General features: G+C 36.2%; 2 protein-coding genes across 3 annotated transcripts in view; one reads left to right on the top strand and one right to left on the bottom strand.

Annotated features, from left to right (window-relative positions):
* Nucleotides 1–15,696, top strand: LOC139140422 (cytochrome P450 3A9-like). 2 transcript variants are annotated; one of them, XM_070709668.1, is made up of 14 exons: nucleotides 1–274; nucleotides 3,597–3,737; nucleotides 4,468–4,620; nucleotides 5,170–5,266; nucleotides 5,948–6,076; nucleotides 6,630–6,718; nucleotides 7,117–7,268; nucleotides 8,933–9,054; nucleotides 9,467–9,620; nucleotides 10,323–10,432; nucleotides 10,723–10,811; nucleotides 11,778–11,915; nucleotides 13,184–13,346; nucleotides 13,818–15,696. In XM_070709668.1, the coding sequence occupies exons 2-14, from the start codon at nucleotides 3,646–3,648 to the stop codon at nucleotides 13,908–13,910; spliced, it is 1,581 nt and encodes a 526-aa protein (XP_070565769.1). In that variant the 5' UTR covers nucleotides 1–274; nucleotides 3,597–3,645; the 3' UTR covers nucleotides 13,911–15,696. The 2 variants fall into 2 exon arrangements, with proteins under 2 accessions (XP_070565769.1, XP_070565780.1); XM_070709679.1 differs by lacking the exon at nucleotides 1–274 and adding an exon at nucleotides 580–743.
* LOC139140421 (organic cation transporter protein-like) overlaps nucleotides 15,687–21,026 on the bottom strand; it is a 20,331-nt gene continuing 14,991 nt past the window's right edge. Inside the window, exons 5-10 of the mRNA XM_070709652.1 lie at nucleotides 20,260–20,557; nucleotides 19,588–19,722; nucleotides 18,404–18,489; nucleotides 17,835–17,955; nucleotides 17,121–17,193; nucleotides 15,687–16,291 (exon numbers count right to left, since the gene is read on the bottom strand). Of these exons, the coding sequence (XP_070565753.1) occupies nucleotides 16,046–16,291; nucleotides 17,121–17,193; nucleotides 17,835–17,955; nucleotides 18,404–18,489; nucleotides 19,588–19,722; nucleotides 20,260–20,557 (959 nt within the window). The 3' untranslated portion in view covers nucleotides 15,687–16,045. The remainder of the gene's footprint in view (nucleotides 16,292–17,120; nucleotides 17,194–17,834; nucleotides 17,956–18,403; nucleotides 18,490–19,587; nucleotides 19,723–20,259; nucleotides 20,558–21,026) is intronic.

Genomic DNA, 21,026 nt, shown 5'->3' on the forward strand with positions numbered 1-21,026 from the left:
ACCTACACAACTCACACATATAAAACAGCTGACAGGAGGACATGTAGGGGCGTATGTATCACATGCTTGTCACGCGTATCGCGTCGTGGACCTGTGGAAAATTTAGGTCACAAGAGGGTACGGGTCACTAAGAGGGCATGGACTGGCGGAACTCCGAAACCGTCTAGACATCAGCATACAATCGAATCTGTACAAGGTTTGGACACATTCCTGGACATTCGCATGACTGATCAGAACGTGGTTGATGAACACGCAAATATAAAGACGGACGCCGGTGAGTTACGAAATATACGGTATAACATGTAGAGTGAATATACAGTACTTGCCACTGGTTGTTCACCGTGTACATGTGGTGTGAACTTCATAGTAATATCGGTATCCGCTTCTTCAAAGGGCATGCTGACCTAGTAGTAGCGACACTTGTGAGTTCTGTGCAGTGTGAAGACGAGGACGTTACGCTTGTGATTACAATTTGGCATGTCAGTCACCGGTGCATGGTGCCAGTGTAGCAGCATGTAGCGTATGCTACAGTCTATGGTTACTAATAGTAATTTTCAAGCACTAACCGGATGTGCCGTCCACTCCACTCCACGGATGTTGTATTGATTTATACTTTCTTGTGGGTTCCGCCGAGTGCGATTTTAAATAAGGAAACCCGAGGATCGTTTCACAGTCTGCAGGTGTGAAAGTACGTAACCAGTCACAGGCGTTATGTGGACAATGGACAGTACACAACAAGCAATGTAGGTGAACGGCTATTGCCAAGGTAGAAATGAACATTGGGATGTCATACACATGTTGAAATTTTTAAAGTCGAACTTTGTAAGTTAACGAAAACAGCAAACATTGGAACAATGTTCATAAACATGTGAACAAGTGAGTGAAAGACTGTAGGAAATTTGCTTTGGAAATTCGTACTCTATAACAAGTTAGACCATTATCTGCCTCTCCCAGTTATGTAGAAAATTGATTTGACCTTTAAAATTCCAGTGTAATATTTAAGCTAAAATACATGCTTTAGATTAGAAATTCCATAATCCCCAAGGCCATTCCCTCAGTGGTAGACATGTGTCTTCAGGTTGCCTGGTAACCGTTCACTGATACTGATGTCTTGCCTGAACCAGGTACACTGAAATGACTTTAAAATATAAGAGGTCATCCATGATTTTGTAAAAGAGGACTTAATTCCATTAACCACCAGAATTTGGAACACCCTGTTGCTTTTAATAGGGTAGGTTGACCTATTACAGCGGTTTGAACCATGATTGTAAAAATTAAGGTTAAGAACATGCATTTAGTCTCCCTATTATAGTTTTGGAGCCCTGACTCTTGGTAGTATCACCCTTTACAAATTTAATCAGATGAGTAGTGGGTAGACTAGGGGGCATAGATAAATAGACTTTACACCAGTGATGTAGCACCAACGGACAATACTATAGATTGCTGTAATGATTGTTTGAAACTTTGGATGGTCCATAGATCAAGGTTAATTTTTTTATCAGCACAGTTGATAAAAAAGTCCAGCTGTACTGTAGAAGGATTATACTGTCCATGATTAAATAGTGACATAACTGAGGTATATTGCCCCCACCCTGTATACGTTTTATATACACAAGTCTGTCTTGATCGATATAATTTTGATGCCATTAGGGGCTGTAGATAATTAAAACCTGTGCATGGTAAGCGCAATTTTTGTGTTGGGGGAGGGGATGGGCGTTTGGCTGTATTTCAATTACCGTGCAAAAATATAGGAGTTGGTTTGTAGGATATGCGTGACTTCAGAGTGAGATAATTACCGATTGTATGCTGATAAAGGCTTGGGTGGATTTTCACACTTTCAAACTTTTGTTTAGGGGAAATTGAGGGAGGGGGGACATTGGTTAGGGGAAATTGAGGGGGAGGTGGACATTGGTTGAGGCCAAACAAACTTAGTTGCGTTTACTGTGCGCATATGTTTTAATTATCCACAGCCCTTAAATATTCCAGCACAGTAAAGCCTGTCCTTTGTGACCCATATTTAATCAGACTCAAAACATCTTTCTTTTACTTTTATTGGATTGCAAACTTAGCAAGAATGATATTAGTTGTATTGCCAGTAAATTAAGAGTCATTTACCGAACAGAGTGCGGTCAAGTTCACCACTGTCATCAAATTATTTAAAAGCAACTTAAACAATATGGCATCACAACTGGTCCAATAATTATATCCATGACCAAATCTGTGAGATGTACGTTTATGTCATTAAGTTGGACCATGCTAACCCACTAATACCAGTAAGTGGTGGTACCAGGTCACGAGGTGTCTGGAATGGGTAACATATTTTATCCCAGCATGCTACACCCATCAGGATTAATCCACAGTTGACAAATTTGTGGGTGAGATGCAAACTCTTTTTATAGTTTAAGGTACGAGCCTGTCACTCATCATTTGAGTGACAGATTATAGTCTCCGACATGTTTCTCCACAAGATCTCTATGTCTACCAGAGGAATTAAAATTATGTGGAAGTATACAACTGACAATAGCTGCAGTACAATTGTAATATACCTATTTGCTGTGACCAACGATGGAATCATAATTATTTTAATGTACTTTCAGTCCTTTGTGACTACGTGTAAGTTTACGATCCTTCTCAAAACCAATTTCTGAAGCGTATGTGTGAGTGAGGTGTGGCTTTAATTGGTATACTAGGAAATAAAGGATGTAGAAATTATGTCTGCCCATTTGGAATGTCTGTGTTCACTGACCTATACCCCCATCACAGTATGTTAGAGGATGTGTATTTCACCATAGCAGAGCTGTCACACAGAATTTGTTGAAAGTTTATCGCTCCTGTCAAAATACATGACAATCTTTCAATGAGAAAAGTGAATGTAGTTTACGGATAAGCATATTTATACTATCCTTTCCAATGTTGTGTGGAGTCCATTGCTGTCTTTCTACAGAATTATTGCTGGTTTTGCTTTCGTAGGTTTTGACACGTTGTATAGCATATGGGGAAATTTAGTGTAAATTATTTGCCGTTGGGGAAAATTGTTTACATGAACTAGCTGTGCCCATATCGTATTGTCAAAAGGCAGTGGAAAATTTATCAACAGCCTGGATCATGTGCTAAATCAGTATGGCCAACTATATACTTGAAATTTAACATTCTATCACAGATGCAAAATATAAAATTGACAAAAAAGAATTTATTTAAATACAAAATGTAAAATACTGTTCCATAAGCCAGTCGTTCAGTTGAACAGTTTTTTATCTGTTAATCCTTTTCCTGCCAGACAGTATTAAGACTAATATTACTTCCCAATCAGCCAAGTCAGTAAAAAGCAGTATTGAGCTCAAACATGACGTCTTTTCACCCACTTGGCTTGGTATGTTATAGCATCTTTAGTCCAAAAAAGTCAAGTTTACAGTATTTATGTTTTCAACAGCCTTCAAATGTACAGTATTATGTTAAAATACACTATGTGGAATACGTTCTGTACCATTAATTTTAACCATCTTGACCTGGTGGTGAAATATGGACTTGGCAAGAATGTGCGTTAATTGCGTGATTTTTAGCTAATTTCAATAGACTTCTGTTTTTTCTATTTACAGGTAATGACAAAGTGGTATAACTGATTTCATTGGACACTGAAGAAGTAACATGGCAATATCAGACCTGACCTTTGACCTCGGCTTGACCTCAGTACCGGTCACAACTATTTTATTGACAATAGTAATTATTTTTCTAATGTGGTAAGTCCCGTATGTAAATTACTTCAGCATCAGAGTTTAAAAATTATGAAAACATGATAAGTATCCTGCCGACAATAAGATTCCACGTCATTTTGGTCAGAATTTCAATGTGGAAACACTGAAAAAAGATGATTTTGCAGGTATCAGGGTGTACCAGGTACAGGTACAGTGAAGGAGCTGGTCACAGAGGTCAATGACCCAGACAATGTTCCAGTTGACTTGCAGTGTACAATAGGTCTTTTCAAATGAAAAGAAATCAATTGTTAGAAATATCCCAGTATGTCACTGCAAAGCGATGATCCAGCCCCAAAGTTCTGCTTTTGAATGATTATCATTCATAGAAAGTAGCTCATCAAAACCTATACCATTTCCATTCATGTACAATATACAAACTTTATAGTTACAGAGTACGGTATCTATGGGTATTCATATCAGATAAGTCTGTCTATGAAGAGTGTATGAGTGGGTCAAGGCAATTATGCTGACTCACTCTACAGATTTACCCCGAAAAAACTGCCTGTCACATAAATATTCATGGAGCAGTAATTTCTCCTCGGATAGGATTGATTATGAAAGTCAAAGTGTTTTAAAAATGATTTGAATGGTGATAGTATTTTCACTGTACGTACATATGATTTTTGACCCTCAATACTTGTATATGTAATCACGTTACAATCACGTACTGTAACCTCTCAGTGCATACGTGTATGTTATCTCGTTTCCTCCTTAGGATTTCTGTGTCAGCATTTTCTGTATTATCACATACAAATCTACCAGGACCCACTCCATGGCCGTTTGTCGGAAGTTTCTTTGCGCTCCACGGTGGGCCACAATATCACATCAACATTACAAATTTGATCAAGAAATATGGTGAAATATTTTGGTAAGCTGTATAACACAGACTTATGTATGTATCATGAGTTACCAGCTTGTCTTTGAAATTCAAATTTGTTTATCAAAATAAGATAAATGTGTCAAGCTGTCTGGAGGAACAGGCATATGTCACTTTTTACTTCCTCTTAATATTTGTTGAACCAAGCTGATAAAAGTTTCAAATAGATGTTAAAATTTTAAATTAAAAATGATTTAATTTTAAATTAAATTCTCCAATGCAGCTGGTATTAACCTTAACATTCTACAGGTAATGTAATGTAATCATTTTTACAAAGCATTGAAAGATGACAGATGCATTTTAACATTTGCAAACTGCCAATTATTTGTAAATTATGTTGTATTGCAGCAGAATACAGAAGGGTGGCAGAAAATTTGTGGCAAATCATGTACTAGTATTATAATAACTTATAGAATACAGAAAATGCATCAGTGTTGAACTGAACAAAATGAATATATTTTCACAGTACCATAGGGCCAGTTTGAAATATTAATGCCAATGTTTTCAAAAGTCCTCACATTATATTTTGACTTTGTTCAGTTGCTACGAGGGCAGGAAACCGACCATAGTGGTTGCAGATCCAGATATGTTAAAACAAATACTGGTCAAAGAATTTCACAAGTTCCAGAATAGACATGTGAGTATACACATGGCATGGTTACACTTCAAATCATTAATCTTCTGTGTTGTCATCAATCAAAGGTAATGTGAAGCATATGAACCGTTTGACTACCACAATGTAATGAAATGGCTGTACAAAACATACTGTGAACATGCACTGGATCTCACAAGAAATTTCTGGCAGCCAAGGCATTGAGACTATATATTTGGCAAAGACTAGATTAATAATTCAGATTGTCTTGTGTATTAATTTCAGCAGTAACTTAGGAAATCATCAGGATTAGCCGTAGGGTTTGGATACTTAGCTTAAAGCCCGACAGGAAAATCCTTTAAGTCAAAATTTAATGGTTTGCATTCACTAATCTTTACCTGTGACACATATTGAAAACATAGACTTAACCCTATTAGCGCCGAAGTCTAGTTTTGTCCCCTTTATGAAATAAACCCCAGTCAATTTTTCTCAGATTTTTGCCAAAATTTTGATTAAAAAACTGTAGCTAAGGAAATGTGATGTCCATTTGCTCCAAAATTATCAAAAAATTTAAGAAAAATTAATAAAAATTGGTAAAATTTGGCACTAAAATTTTGGCGGGAGAAAATTACAGCACTCAAAGGGTTAAATACACTATCCGGTGATCATGTGTTCCTATTGTATGATCTCCACCCTGAATTAGACAGTGACTTTCTTCAATTACAGCATGCACTGGGGTCACCAAAGCGCACAAATCCTGTCTTTGGACAGAGTGTCCTGTTTTTAGAAGACAGGAGATGGAAGGAGGTGAGGACAATTCTCACACCGGCATTCAGCGCAGCCAAAATGAAAGAGGTATGTGTTTGTATGTGTGTCCGATGTCTTCAATTATTTTCTTCCAAATCAGTGTTTTTGTTCAGATAGAATGTGCCTTGGGGACAGATATGCAGACTCAAATTTTTATGATTCACCACTTGTTGGAGTTCATTTGCATAAGAAAAAAATTCACTATCTTATTTTTTCAAAAATTTTATTTTACTTTAATGCAAGGCTGACAGCCATTTTGATTTATAAACATCAGCAAATATTAGATAATTTGTTTCACTAGTACAAAACTTTGCACTGTTGCCTGTGATTTTTATTCTTGATTTAGTAAGAAAATGGTCGAAAGTTTCATTGAGGAAAGCTTTAACAAAATTTTAAGTCTTTCATTTTTTGAGGCGCAGAGTACAAGGTTAAGGCCAATACTCTGGTGAAACGGGGTTCCTCAGTCATATTAACAAGGGAACCTGGAGTTGTAATGGAGTTTCTACACCATTTACCTATCTTACTAAAACTTCGCAAAATCACTACACACACCAATACGTACTATAACTTAATGCTAATTATTCATTAATTTTTGTTCCAGATGTCGCCGTTTATTAACGCTGCTACATCACAACTTCTCAACGCTCTGGAATCACACAAGGTCAAAGGTGACTCGTTTAATCTCTGGAAGTAAGTTATTGTCATCAGGTCACTTAAAGGTCTTTTTTACTAAATAATTGAGATCTGGTGTGTTGTATTTCATGACCTGTGCAGTTCATGTACTTCTCAAGAGCAAAAGGAAGAAGTCAAAGTTCAAAGTTGATGTTTGTAGTCCCTTGAGCATACATTGTATCTGTTCTTGTTTTAGTAAGATGCATGGCCATTTTGTAAGTGTTGTAATAGAGCGGCTAGCAAAAAAATTTAAGATACAGCAGTACGGTATTTTGAGTAATTACTAAACTAGGTTTGTTACTTCTAGTTCGTGACAACTGCAGTCCACTCCACTGTTTGTGGTTATATATACTCACCATGGACAACTTTTCATATTTATTCTAAATACCACGTATGTTTTCATTCATTTCACACAGGGTGTTCGGAAACTACACCCTTGATGTCATCGCAGCTGCAGCGTTTGGCATTGACATTGAGACACAGAAGGACCTCAACAACCAGTTCATTCAAAAATCAACTCAGATAGTTGGATCATTCCTTTTTAAAAGTGTCAGGTTTTTTGTCACATGTGAGTTAACCAATAATTCTGATATAAAATTTTACTTCATTGTCTTATATTAATGAACATTGCCAAGTCACAAGACTTTCAGTTTAACAAGCTATTATAATCACAAGATAGCTTACTTCCATTGCTGTAATTTTTCCAACCAAAATCTTAGTGCAACATTTTACCAATTTTTATAATTTTTCTTTAACTTTGTACCAATGAATATCTCGTTTCATTGGCTACATTATTAAAATTTTGGCAAAAATCTGAAAAAAATTGACTTGGTTTCATATTTGATGAAGGTGACAAAAATGGTCTTTGGCACCCAAGGGGTGATTGACCTATTTCCATGGACTTTCCTGAGTCACAAGATTTTCAGTTTAACAGGCCAATGATCATAACCTAAAGCTGCATTCTTGCTAACTTGTTGCCATGTTACTCGTCAAATGGTTCATTACAGAGACCTTTAGTCTTCATATTGCTTTAGATTAGTCCTAGCAGCTGAGTTACTGGCTTGCCAAGCGACTGGTGTACCTTGCAAACACCCTCTAGTGTTACAAGCTGTCTTGCCGTTTGTTGACATAAGCATACTACTCAGCAAATGATTGACAAGGACTTTGAACTTCCTAAGCAATCAGTTTATCACTTAAGCTATGTTGACATATAAAACTTCCATAATCAGAGTAATAAAGAAATGGTTGGTTAATGATTGCAACATGATTCCAACACAGATTCCTGGAGAAACTCTGCCTACCTTCCTATGCATATTTATAAGCCTTATGTCATCATGAATTATTTATAGCAAGCCAAACCCTGCAAGGTTCACAAGTCTGTGGGCCAAGGTGTTCACCCCATGATATACAAAACAGCCTATCACTTAGTACGACAGCGTACTGAAGTTTAGTCTTTCAGTTTATTCTTTTTTGATAAATTAATATGCCGATAGACTTGGAGCAATTCTAATTTAGTCTGAAGCTAAGTGTTTATATGACTTGACAGTTTTATGTATTGTTCATGAAACAATTATGCTTGATAAGTCCATCATGAAACATTACTGTCAGTGGTGCATATAAGATACAAACAAACTATCTTAAAGGGACAAAGTCGGCCATTTTTCATGAATTTTGTTTGATGTGAGATACTATTTATATTGTTTGACATTTTGAAAGATACTGACTGAATGGGTGACCATGCATATTTTGACCCTGGTTATAGACAAATGAAACCATCGTGATCAAGAAAGAATAAATCGTCATGACCATTTGTTCTTTCTCTCGTTGGTTTCATGTATTGTGTCTATAACCAGGGTCAAAATATATGCATGGTCACCCATTCATTCATTATTTTTCAACATGTCAAACAATATAAATAGTATTTCGTATCAAACAAAATTCATGAAAAATGGCCGATTTGTCCTTTTAATGAGTATATTTGTCATTATGAGTACATCAAAAAAACAGAGGAAGATCTGAAGATGGTCATAGGTCAGACCAACAATTTATCAAAAGAAACAGCCGCAAACAAATGTGTTAGGCTAGCCTGAACTCTACCGCTTCTTATCCCCTCCACAGACAAAATTTATCACATCACAAAATTAGACGGTGCAAAACTTTAGCTGTGAAGTGGAGAAGCAATTTGTTGTGTAGGTTCAGACTGACATATTAACATTCTGTTGATTTCCACAGCTGTGTTTCCATTCCTGATACCGCCCACAGCAGCTCTTGTCATGAAGCAAAGAAAACCAATGTTCCAATTCTTTGAAGATATCATGGACGAACTTCTAGACTCCAGGCAAATACACGGATCAGTAAGTATTGCAGTGATCAATTAGTTAAAACCTTTTAGTTAAAGGGATATAGTTGTCGGAACTGCGCTCAAAGGTCATATGGGACCCATACAACCAATGGCAACACTGTATCCAAGGTATGATGGTGATTGATGAAAGTTAAAACATGTCTGTCATAATCTACATCGTATAATTTAAATGTTGCAGCTATGATGATGAGGTGCATCTAAATATCGTGCACAAAATATATTGTTTGTAAACGAGAAACTCTCACAGGCGCAGTCCTGACTCCTGACGACGGTTTCCCTTTAATTTATTTTATACCTTTAAGATTGATTAATGTTAATTACTTAGTATGAATTGATAAATTATTGAACAATTGATTCCAAAAATATTCAAATCCTTAACAACTTTTGATTTCGAATTTTGACAGGAAAGAAGAGATTTCTGTCAACTTCTCCTGGAAGCTGCAGAGCAGACGTCATCGGGAAAAGAGATTGCGAACGGATTTTCATCCAAATCAATGCAAAAAACCAAACTTACAAGAATAGAGATGAAAGCACAGATTATGGTGTTTTTACTTGCTGGTATGGAACCAACATTCATTACTAATAGACTAAATCAAGAATTAACTTGATATACTGGACTTTAATCAATAGAATGATTAAAATACTTGCATCGAATACTTCAGTAGGTCTGAAAAGCTATTCAGAAGTTGTGAGAGCAAATTTCTGATTGTATAGTATTTTCTGATCTAACAATTTAAAATGTGGCGTAACATTTTTTTGAGCATATTACAAAAGCTGTAAGTCAAGGTTTAACCCTTTGAGTGCCAAAGTCAATTTTTGTCCGTTTTATAAATATACCCAGTCAGTTTTTTTTCCAGATTTTTGCCAAAATTTTAATAAAATTTGATGTTCATTTCAATGGTCCAAAATTGTCAAAAAAGTACAGAAAAATTAATAAAAATTGGTAAAATGTTGCACTAAAAATTTGATGGGAAAAATTACATTAATTGCTGAGGATGGTCTTGCATAAAGATAAACTCAGGATCACGGTATGTATACTATTGACATAAGGAAGAACAGTTGAGACAGTGAGTTCACATATTAAAAGACAGTCATTGTGTTATCAGAAATAATGTGAAGTGATGGTTTCACTTATATTTGAGAGAAAATCCAAGATTTCTCATTTTGAGTTACAATCTTTCAAAAATATTTTGTCACCAGTATTTAAAAGAAGTATACAAGTACAGTCATCCTATTTAAATTAAATTTTTGACATTCCAGCTTTCGATACAACCACAAATACCCTGGCATATTGTTGCTATCTGTTGGCAAGACATCCTGAGATTCAGGAAAGATTGATTCAGGAAGTTGATGATGCACTCAAGGGAGAGGTAAGATGTGAAATGATCATGATAAATAAATACCACTTTGTTGATCCACACAGCTCACAGAGAAACTGCTTCATTGTTTCAAAATTTCGAAAAATTTTCATCATAAAATCCTTCTGTCTTTTTAAACTACATTATGTCATGAATGTTTGTGAGGAAGTAAGTTTAAGAAATTGTTGAACCTTTGTTCAAGTATATTTTAATACTGTAAACTATTTAGTGTCATGCTTCACAGTCTTCATCTGAGTCTGAACTTTAATCTGAAAAGAACTATATGTTACCAACTCTTTCAGACAAATTTGGATTACAATTCGGTTCAGAAATTACCATATATGGAAATGGTTATATCAGAAACTCAGCGGCTTTATCCAGCTGCATTCCGGTACGTTTTTAAAATCAATTATTAATAAACATGTAACTCATTGGCTTTCTGTACCCTTTGTATCTCACCAGCATAGTTTTTATCCAATGATGTAACTCATTGGCTTTCTGTACCCTTTGTATCTCACCAGCATAGTTTTTATCCAATGATGTATCTCGTAACAGTTTGATTCACACTATGCTAGTGACTGGTCTTTTCAGAAAGTTTGTAGCTTTAATAAAGGTGAATGAAGATCTATGATTGATAGTAAGTCATGTACTTTGATAAAAAATTGTGTAAGGCAGTGTGCACTTCGGAAGTGAAATGCTAAAAAGTTTTGCACAAATTTAAATGTTTTAAAAGGTACTTTCAACTATTCTCTTTCTAAATTAAGAATAAATTCAGGGGTCACCATGCAAACGTTGGTACTAGAGAAACAAAGTACCTAACATTTACCGATATTTGGAATTCAAAATGGCTGCCATCGCTGTGTTAACTCTATGGAGAAAAATAAAAAGTTTCGAATTTTGAAAAACTAAGCCATGGAAAAGTTTTTTTTCACCAAGAGCTTTAAAATGAACCCCCACATGTGGTATATCAGAAGAGAATTGTTAACTCTAAAGAAAAAATTCAATTTTTGATTTTTGAAGAATTAAGACAGTAGTTTTTCTTACTCTAAGAGCTTTAAAATGAGCCTAATAAGTGGTAGATCAGAAAATAATTGTAAATATTTGAGAGTTGAATACCTGTCGCGAGGCGCATTCTGTCTTAGGAAGATAAAATTGAATGGAGCCATCTAAATCAAGGTGAAAAATATTCCCAGGATTTCTGCCATATTTTTTATATCTAAGTTAAAGTTGTTAATGAGTAAGCGTTGTTAGGTATTCAATTCAAGTGAGTCATATATATAAATGTTAAGAATGTAGATGTACATGTTACTCTGTGAATCATTTAACAAACCTTTCCTTGTCTTTTCCATTTGTACAGAGTGAATCGCAAATGTCTTGAATCCTGTACAATTAATGGTGTTCACTTCCCAAAAGGAATTCAAGTGGATATTCCCATATATGGTATCCATCATAATCCACAATTTTGGCCAGATCCGGAAAAATTTGACCCTGAAAGGTATGGTGCCAATATCCCTATTTTGAAACTTGTTGCAGCTATCTGTACTTTAACTTTGTCCGTGCTTGTATTGAGCAATAGCACCACTTAAAGTTGTAACTAGTGGAATGTGCTTGAGAGTGTTTTTCACTACCGGTAGAGTTTCTCCTCATCAACGTCTCTGTTACATGTGATATTGTTACCACTAAAATGCCACCTTATCCACTGGCCATTGATAATTCAAACGTGGAGGACAAACCAAATTCATTGCCGTCAGAGGGAAGAGGTTGAACCCTTATTATAAACGCAACCTCACTGACTGAATGTCAAGGTTACGCCCATTGAAACCGTATCTATGTTTGCCACTCAATCACTGTTCAGATTTTATTCAGAAATGTTTCTTATTCTATGGGCTGTCAGCAGTACAACTTTCCAACAAACCTATTTCAGGAATTTATCATGTTTGTGATACAGGGGCATTTCAAATCATTATTTCATAGTTTGATTTTTGTTTTATCAACATTTCACTGAGGAGATTGGAATCAAATCCAAAAAGTTTGTTTACCGTTGACATGTTTCAATTCTTCTCAGTCCTTAAAGTCTTCTGACTGACGCTGCATCTTTTATGTACTTGTGATTGGACGATGTTTTGTCACTACTTTAGCATTTGCCCTGCAGTGAGTTAATTCAATATGCAAAATAAATGGTATCTGGTTGAATTGTCAATTTGATCAAGGACTCTGATGTGAGCACGTGTTCTGTTATGTTCAGTGCTACAATGTGTCAGATACAAGTCTGTGGCAAAAATTCATTGGTTACTGCAAATTTGCATATTCCATATATGGTCATAAGGGTGTGTCAGCTATATTTACTTATCTTCCTATGGAATGTCAATACACAGCACAGTTTTTGTGATGCACATTTTTAGATGATTTCAAGTGAAATAAATGACTTGCCACTTCAAAGACAGGGCACTAAGTTCCTTTATCCTGTTCACCCCATAATACTGGTACTTATAAACAGGTCCACAAATCACCATTGATGACAATGAGGTATAGGCCAAACCATGATATGAAAGGGGTAATACTATGAGTGTCACATTTTGATGTTGTTTTGTTGAATTTGAAATGAGAAATATGTCAAATTTCTGTAACCAAGTGCTGATATTCTGTTGGCAAAGTCAAATATCAGCCCACATGACACAGTCACTCTTTGATAAGTATGCTTGACATTGTGTTTCTTGTTTTACTCAGTCAGTCATTGCATTTATCTGGATCCTTGCTTTCCAGGTTTACTCCGGAAGCCAAGGCAGTAAGGAATCCGTACACTTTCCTTCCATTCAGTCACGGACCACGGAATTGCATTGGGATGAGATTTGCACAGTTAGAAATGAAGATAGCCCTGTCAAGGGTCCTGCAGAAATACAAGTTCACAACCAGTCCAAAAACTGAAGTAAGCAAACAAAGATTTGTTTTTTATGGTGTAACAGTAAAATATTCATTTATTATAATGATAAGATTTCTTGGTGTGCTGCTATATATAGCATTACATACATCAGTGACATCAGCCAATTGCGACACAAATTTTGACAAATTTTGACAAATTTTTATAATGTTGCAACTATGTTCGAGTATGTTTATTCCTGCTTGTGGTCAATTTCCCTTGACATATAAGTTTTTATGATTTTCATCACAACATTGGTTCAGCAAAATTCCATATCCATGAATGATATACTCTATAGGTGTTAAGAAGTGTTAAATAAATTTTGATTTCTGTGTATTTGTGACTGAGATTTATTGGCCTCCAGGAATCAGCCCTCTATAGTTTTGTATGAGAGAGTATTGGTGACACTGTTCGTTGAGTGCACAAAGTGCAGGGTGGATCCAGTTTCCACTAATCCTCACACATTCCTTGCATTTCCAGGTGCCTTTGAAATTGGAAGTAGGAATCACCATGACACCAACCAATGGAATTCATTTGAAAGTCATCGACAGAGATGAAAAAGTGCCAGTTTGATGCAGTTTACGTTGACTCAAGTCTCTTTCAGTCAATTCTGACATTACAAGATTCAGTCAAGGCTTGTCACAGCCACTCTTTCCAGCATTTGGTGTATCAGGAGAAATTGAAATATTTTTTGTGAAGTCGATAATTTTAATCATGTGCTTGAAATTTCCTCAAGCAAACTTTTAAACTAGTCATCATGTAGAGTGATAATAGAGCTTACAGCACAAAGTTTAGGATTTAAAAAAAAACCCCTGAAGTTATGTATGTTGAAATTCAAAGTCATATTTCAAATTGTTCAGAAAAGAGAAGGCGAAAGATTGTTTGCTTTAAGGACTTAAGCACAGACCATGCAAGCAGCAGACAAAAAAATTATTAAAAAAAATGAAAGTGCCAAAAACTTCTCAAGGTTTATTCTACTTACTGGTTTATCTACTGTATCTTTGCGCAATTTGATTGATCTAAGACAATTTCAAAGGAAAACAATGGGACCAATACCAGCTACATGTAAATAGTGAACATCAACAAAAGCACCGATAGGAAAACCATGGAATGAGAGACAGATCTGCAGCACATAATAACAAACAAGTCGAATAAGTATTTCAACAACCGAAAGCCATCCATCCAAGTAGATCTGGTCTTTCAAAGTTTTAGCTTCCATCTGATGATGCCATCCGTATATAGACCATCACTTTATCTTTAGTTGTTCATCAAAGAGAAAAAGCATACACGCTTTGCCAGTACCTGTCATGTCATTTACACCTTGACCACAGTCCCTCTTGATTGAGGGACTATGCCCTGACCCGTCACTTTTGTTTTGCATTTTGAAACAGAAATGTAAGAATTTACCGATTCCTGTGTTTCATATGTGCCAATCCTAACCAGCTCTAGCATATTTCCACAGAGTACTTGAAGGACAAATCCTGTATTTCTTGCTATAGATAACAAAACATTTTAGTTTAATTTCTCTATATTCAGCAGAAAGTACATTTTTTTTCAATAATCATAAGCAATAGAGAATGTTTATGTATTCATTTAAATATAGACAAAAAGGTACTACAAAAGAATATTTTTTTGTCCAGAGTTTGGTTTATTACCTGAAGAAATAGAAATTTGCTATTCCCTGTTATTACCTACTTCACCCCATTCACCATACAAGTTTGGTACTTCCCAATTGTTAATAATAGGTTGGATGGACTTGTACACTAGGTTAAAGGGGTAAAAGCAGTTAATACCAAGAGAATCTCCCATAAAATGACTTTGTAACCAAGAGGGACTGATAAGCGCCTCACAAAATACCCTTCAGAGGCTCAGAAGGGTTGTAGTTTTTACAATCGAGTTTACAGAAGTTTTACCCAGTTCTGGTGCAAAAAGGTTTTGCAAGATTTTATGCATATAATTTAGCTCAACTCATATTGCAAACATCTTTTGTGATATTTATAGAAAATCATCTTTTGTGATATTTATAGAAAAAGGAGTAACAAAACATTGGCCAGAGTCAGTAATAGAAGTACAATGCAAATATTATGCAGATGTGAAAAACTTTACAATTTAATTTGCTATTCATAATGTCAGTGTATTGCTAAGATGTGTATACAGGCATTGAATTTACAAGCTGGAGTGTATGGATGTGTGTGTGTGTGTGTGTCTGTTTGTGTGCACACATGGTGTAGTGTATTCGTAATAATATCGAAGACCAATTGAAAAATTTTGATATGAAAACAATGTAATTGTGATGAATGCTACGAGTATGCGTTTTGTAATTTTTATGAATAAAGTATGAATTCTGCAAGAAGTGAAACATTTCTGTCAGTGAGCAGTCATTCTGAGAGAAGCAGTTGCTTTCTCGTAATTGGAAATAAGTGAGCATGTAATTTGTAGCAAAATTTTTTTTAACAGGAAAGCGTTTTGTCACCTGTAATATCACAGTGTGGTAAAAATTTCTGTATCAAACATACTGTGGTCTGTATAGAATTTTCCTGTGCTTATGTGGTAATTTTGTGAGCACCAGAAAACTTCACACATTCAAGTCCAGTCAAAGGGCGAATCTGTTCACCCCAGTTTCTTTAAACTGGTCCAAACTCACCATTGATAACAATGGGTTTGGAACAAACCATGGTGGCAAAAGGTATGTTCAAATGCATAGTGCTTCACAGTGTCTGTGTTTCCTTCTCAGCAAAGTACGTCATATTGTCCTTTCCCTGAATATTACTCGGTTCATTCTCTGCCTTGGTCAGTTTCTTTTGTTTCGTCTTTGCCTTGGCCATCTCCTCGGCCTCTTCAATGGTTCTTGGCATCGGTTGGTCTTTAGTCTCAGGAAGGAATAGTACGATGATGGCCGTTAGGAGGGACAGAATTCCAAAGATGACCAGAACGGCATTCAGGTTGTTGTAGGCCTGCAATGCAAGTTGATAACCATCACACCAAATGTACACAGGAGAATGCCAGGATCTTTATGTATGAAGAAATTTGCATAGTCCTTCACTTTCATAAAAAATGTACAAAATGTAAACATATACAGACTTGAAGATATATTGATGGAAAGAGATTACTTTCACATTGGTTTAGGTAATTTTAATTAGTTACAAACCATTTGAATTAGCCAGTTGAAGCTAATAGCGTTCAGATAACGAACATGTTTAAAGGATGGTTTGAATAAACTGGAGAATAGAAAGTGCGCATATCAAGTAGACATAGAGTTGATACTTTTAAGTTGAAGTAGACACAAGTTGGCATTGTCACAATTTTATGTTGAACTGTAAATTACATCAGACCTAGATGTCAAGGGGAGATGTCACGTTGACATATGTGTTGTCATTGGTGGAGATCCAATATAAGCAACGTTAACTGAATCATATGTAGGTAATAGGACTCAAAGAGATCCATGAGAAGTTCTATGGTCATATCTAGGAAAAGAAGTAATGAAGGGAGATTTACCATCTTCAAATATCGTAAATATGTTGTTTGTAACGATACAGAACTGTAAATTTTTCCTCCAGCATATCATCACCTTTTTGCATTATTCTCAAACTATCTTAAAAGAAGGTTCCATTGTCTCAAAATTCAGTTACGTATCATACTTTCAAGTTGGTATGTAGCAGAGATCTCACTGTCTACACTCTGTGTTTTCTTTGCCAGACTTGAATTCTAGAGTTTAAAGTTTGAAGTTTTACCGGTTACCATATTTTTGCACAATGCTAGCAAGCATTACTAGACCATACTCACAAGGTACACAGTGAAGGGCGCCACCACACCACCAAAACTTGCAAAGAAATTGGTCACGCCGAAGCCAAGATTTCTGAAAAATTGCAGTGAACAGAATTTGTTACAAGGGTCCGGTCGTTGTGAGATCTTAATTTATCAACGGCATAAATTATATGCGTTAAATATATTTAGAAACGTGTCTTCATTCGTACAAGTCACATGATAGGAAATTGATAGTATTCCGGGAGCAAGAAATAGACACAACTCATGCAACTGCAACTTATTGATGTCGTCAGGAACTAGTACAAAGTGAGAAGAAATAACAGACGTACTCAATCTGTTTCTTCACTCTTCAAACTGTCTTTTGAAGTTCGGAGAAACTGGTTGAGTACGTCCATCATATCTCCCCCGGAAATTTACTTCAATTGATTCGTGTAGCCAGGCGTTGACCTTGTCACATTTTTACTTAAGAAGGGTTTGATGAAGACAACTTTTACCGTAGACCCCTGGTCTATGCTTTTACCTTATAAGGATTGACGATCACATTTTGCCTTGTAAGGTTTGGGCGATTACAATGTTCACCATATAAGTATTAGGCGATCACAGTTTTGCCTTAAAATGGTTGGACGATCACAGTGTTTAAATTTTAAGGATTGGGCAATCACATTTTTTCCTTGTAAGTGTTGGGTGATCACAAAGTCTACCTTGTACTCATAGAGTATCTCATATTTTTACCTGATAAGAGTTGGAAAGAGTTCAGGAGCCCAAGTCCAGAAACAACTGAAAGCTCCCGTGATTGCACATTTACCTATCAGGTACATCGTTAGTTGAAGAGGAACTAAGTTTGTACCATCAGCTAGGGGCATGAGAGAGAGAGAGAGAGAGAGAGAGAGAGAGAGAGAGAGAGAGAGAGAGAGAGATGTTAGTATCAAAGTAAAACATCATGCAACGATAATGACTTTAATACCAATAGGCTAAAGGTTGTTGTTAACTAGTAAAGAAGCGCAATTTTAGTAATTCGTGAGAGTTTTGGATTTTACATCAGTGGAAGTACTGAGAGAGAGAGCATCAGAGCATTTAGTTTTCTTTTGTCGGTCTCTTTCTCAGCCTTGTAAAGTAAGAAGCCCGTAGCGACAGGTAAGTTAAGTTGCATTATAAGATCATTCGTTACGAAAAATGGTGAAATGATCAATCGATATTTCACCAAGGTTAGCAAACTATCCGGCTCAAAGTGAAGACACTTGGCTTACTGTTACCATATTCTTGCCATTACTAAAGTTGTCAAACCTGAATTCAATACTTACACGTTTCTGCTGGTATGAATATTGTTATCCCACAGAACAGTCCAGCTAGGACCAAAATTGTACATGTCGGAATTCGTCGACCCCACCTGTAACAAAGTGATTTCTAATGTCATTAACGGGCAACTGATGTCTGTAACCGAGTTGATAATCGATGCTCACAACCCTACGATTATCAGATTTATTGGTCCGACACATTCAATGCCGGCCAACACATTAACATGTGATCTCTTACAGACATCTCTTTTCTTGCGGTCTCTTTCAAATTTAGCGATTGACAGAAGAACATCGAACAACCGCATCCGACAACGGAGTCAAGACGACAACTCTATCCTGTGAATATGATATTGACATGATCGCCAAGTTTGTAAGTTGAGATCGAAACCTACCATTGAACGCACATGTTTTTCCTCATTACCTGGTTATTTAATATAGTACGCGCCTCAAAATAGAAAAAAATTCAAACTTTTGCTCAAACATTCCACAAGAAATATTAAAGAGTCGGGAGCTGTAACGTTTGAAGATTTGTTTTCTTTGTATTTATTTTTAATGTTAATTACAGTGTCTTGTTTTACTCCCAAAGCATGTTGATATACAGGACACAGCGTGTCAACTGAACATGTGCGTGACTGTGTTAACTTTATTGTTATTGATAACATGGATTCCTAAAGCGGAACAAAACATAAACAAGGAGAGCCCATTTAAACATATAAGCTTAGGCGCTCTCACAGTGTTGGTATTTCAACATGCTTTAGGAAGTGAAACAAAAACTCGCTACTGACATAAAAAAATAAAAAATATTGAAACAAGTATCAAAAGTTCAAGCTGCTTGCCCTTTAAAATGTTCTATTTCATCATCAAGATTGAAATCAAAGGAGATACACATTACTTATTAATAACCGAAATTTGAAATAAAATAATAGCCGCTACATCAACATAAACTCTAGCTGGAAAACTATATCTTGAATTTTCAAAAAAATCCCCCCAAAATCAAAAAATAACACACAAAAAACAAAAACAAAACAAGTAACGAAAACTTCGTTTACTTCCCCTGTTTCAAAATTAGTTCACAAAACCAGCAAACCAGCAAAGTATCATGGAAAAATGAGATTTCGAATATCTGTATTCTCGGTGCGCATTGTAGTTCTGCTAAACAGATAAATACTAAATGTCAACTAAGTACTTACTTGAGAGTAGCAAAGAGAGCGATGACTTGGCCTGGTATCTCCACCATTCCGTTCAAGAAAAATGATAAATAAAAGCCGCCACCAATGTTGACTGAGTTGTAGGATATTCCAAAGTAGACCAAACTTGTCACAAACCTTGACGAGATTGAAAGGCAGTGAGGTTAAACCTGGACAGGTCAGTTATATGACTTTGAGGCAATCACTCACTGCACTGTGTTTCCTTTCTGGTGCAGTGCATCACGGGGGTTTCGCCGAGGAAATCTGATTGGCACTGCAAATCTATATTACATCTAGATCTAGATGACATTGTCCCTACAGATTAATACATCACTGGCAAGGTAAGAAAAAACCTTCTTGTTTCTATGGAAACGATAAAGTTTTCGGTATAAAAGACTCACAAACAAGGTTTGTACAGGGAGATGATACTGCCCCAGACCCAATCTCTGGAAGGATATGTATTTCTACTTAGGGAAGGACAATTTGATATCGGGGGGGGGGAGGCGGGAAGATTTTCGATAAATTAAGATTCCCAGCAAATGTCAATGAAAAAAATCAGCCAGAAAAGGTGGGGGAGTGGAAAAAAATAATGTTAAATGGATCAGTTTAAAAAAATAATGCTACCTCATAAATCTTCCAGACCCACCAAGGGATATCAAATGGTCCAGCCCTTACCATGCCAGACACATTATAGCTGTGTTCGCAGCCAATCTCGGCCGTTTCAATAAATCGAGCAGAGTGTACTTCGGATCTTCTTCCTTTTCATCGTCCACCAATTTGGTAACACCGTCTGTGCCACTTAATGTTTGATCATCGTTACTGGCCCCATTCGTCTTCGAAAAGACGATGTTGTCGCTGGGACTAACATAATTTTCACAGTTAGAATTGCCGTCCATGTTGTTTTCATCGAGAGTCTTGCCAAACGGCTTCAGATTACTTCCTCCGCCGAACCCATTCTGGCACATTGGGGCATCTGAAGGCAAACACATAACACACTTTCATCATTAATTTCAGGCAAATTTCCTTTCTTAAACACATGCTATGTACGCTGTTACAAGAGAGTGGATCCCTAATGATGTCAAAGCTTTATTGTTGATAATCAAAACAAACATTTTTCTGCATATTTTCATGTTAATTTATGTTAATTACCATGATAATACGATAACAATTACTGAAATAAGGGGCCGGACTAGGAAATTGTAGCAAACACAATTGGGACTAATTTGGGATAATCGGATGAAGTAGTGTCTGTATAATCTGCAAATTGTTTTCATCGGTAATTTGTAATATCCCGACATTCAGCACCTAACATTTTTGAGAAATTTGAAAAATATGAAGATCCGATTATCCCAAATTGGTTCCAATCGTGCTAGCAATAAATACAGGCGCCAACATTTCGAATTTCTGTCAATTCTTCAATGTCACGCGCGAAAGGCTGTATT

Source organism: Ptychodera flava, chromosome 1 (genome assembly GCF_041260155.1).
Source record: "Ptychodera flava strain L36383 chromosome 1, AS_Pfla_20210202, whole genome shotgun sequence".
NCBI lineage: Eukaryota > Metazoa > Hemichordata > Enteropneusta > Ptychoderidae > Ptychodera > Ptychodera flava.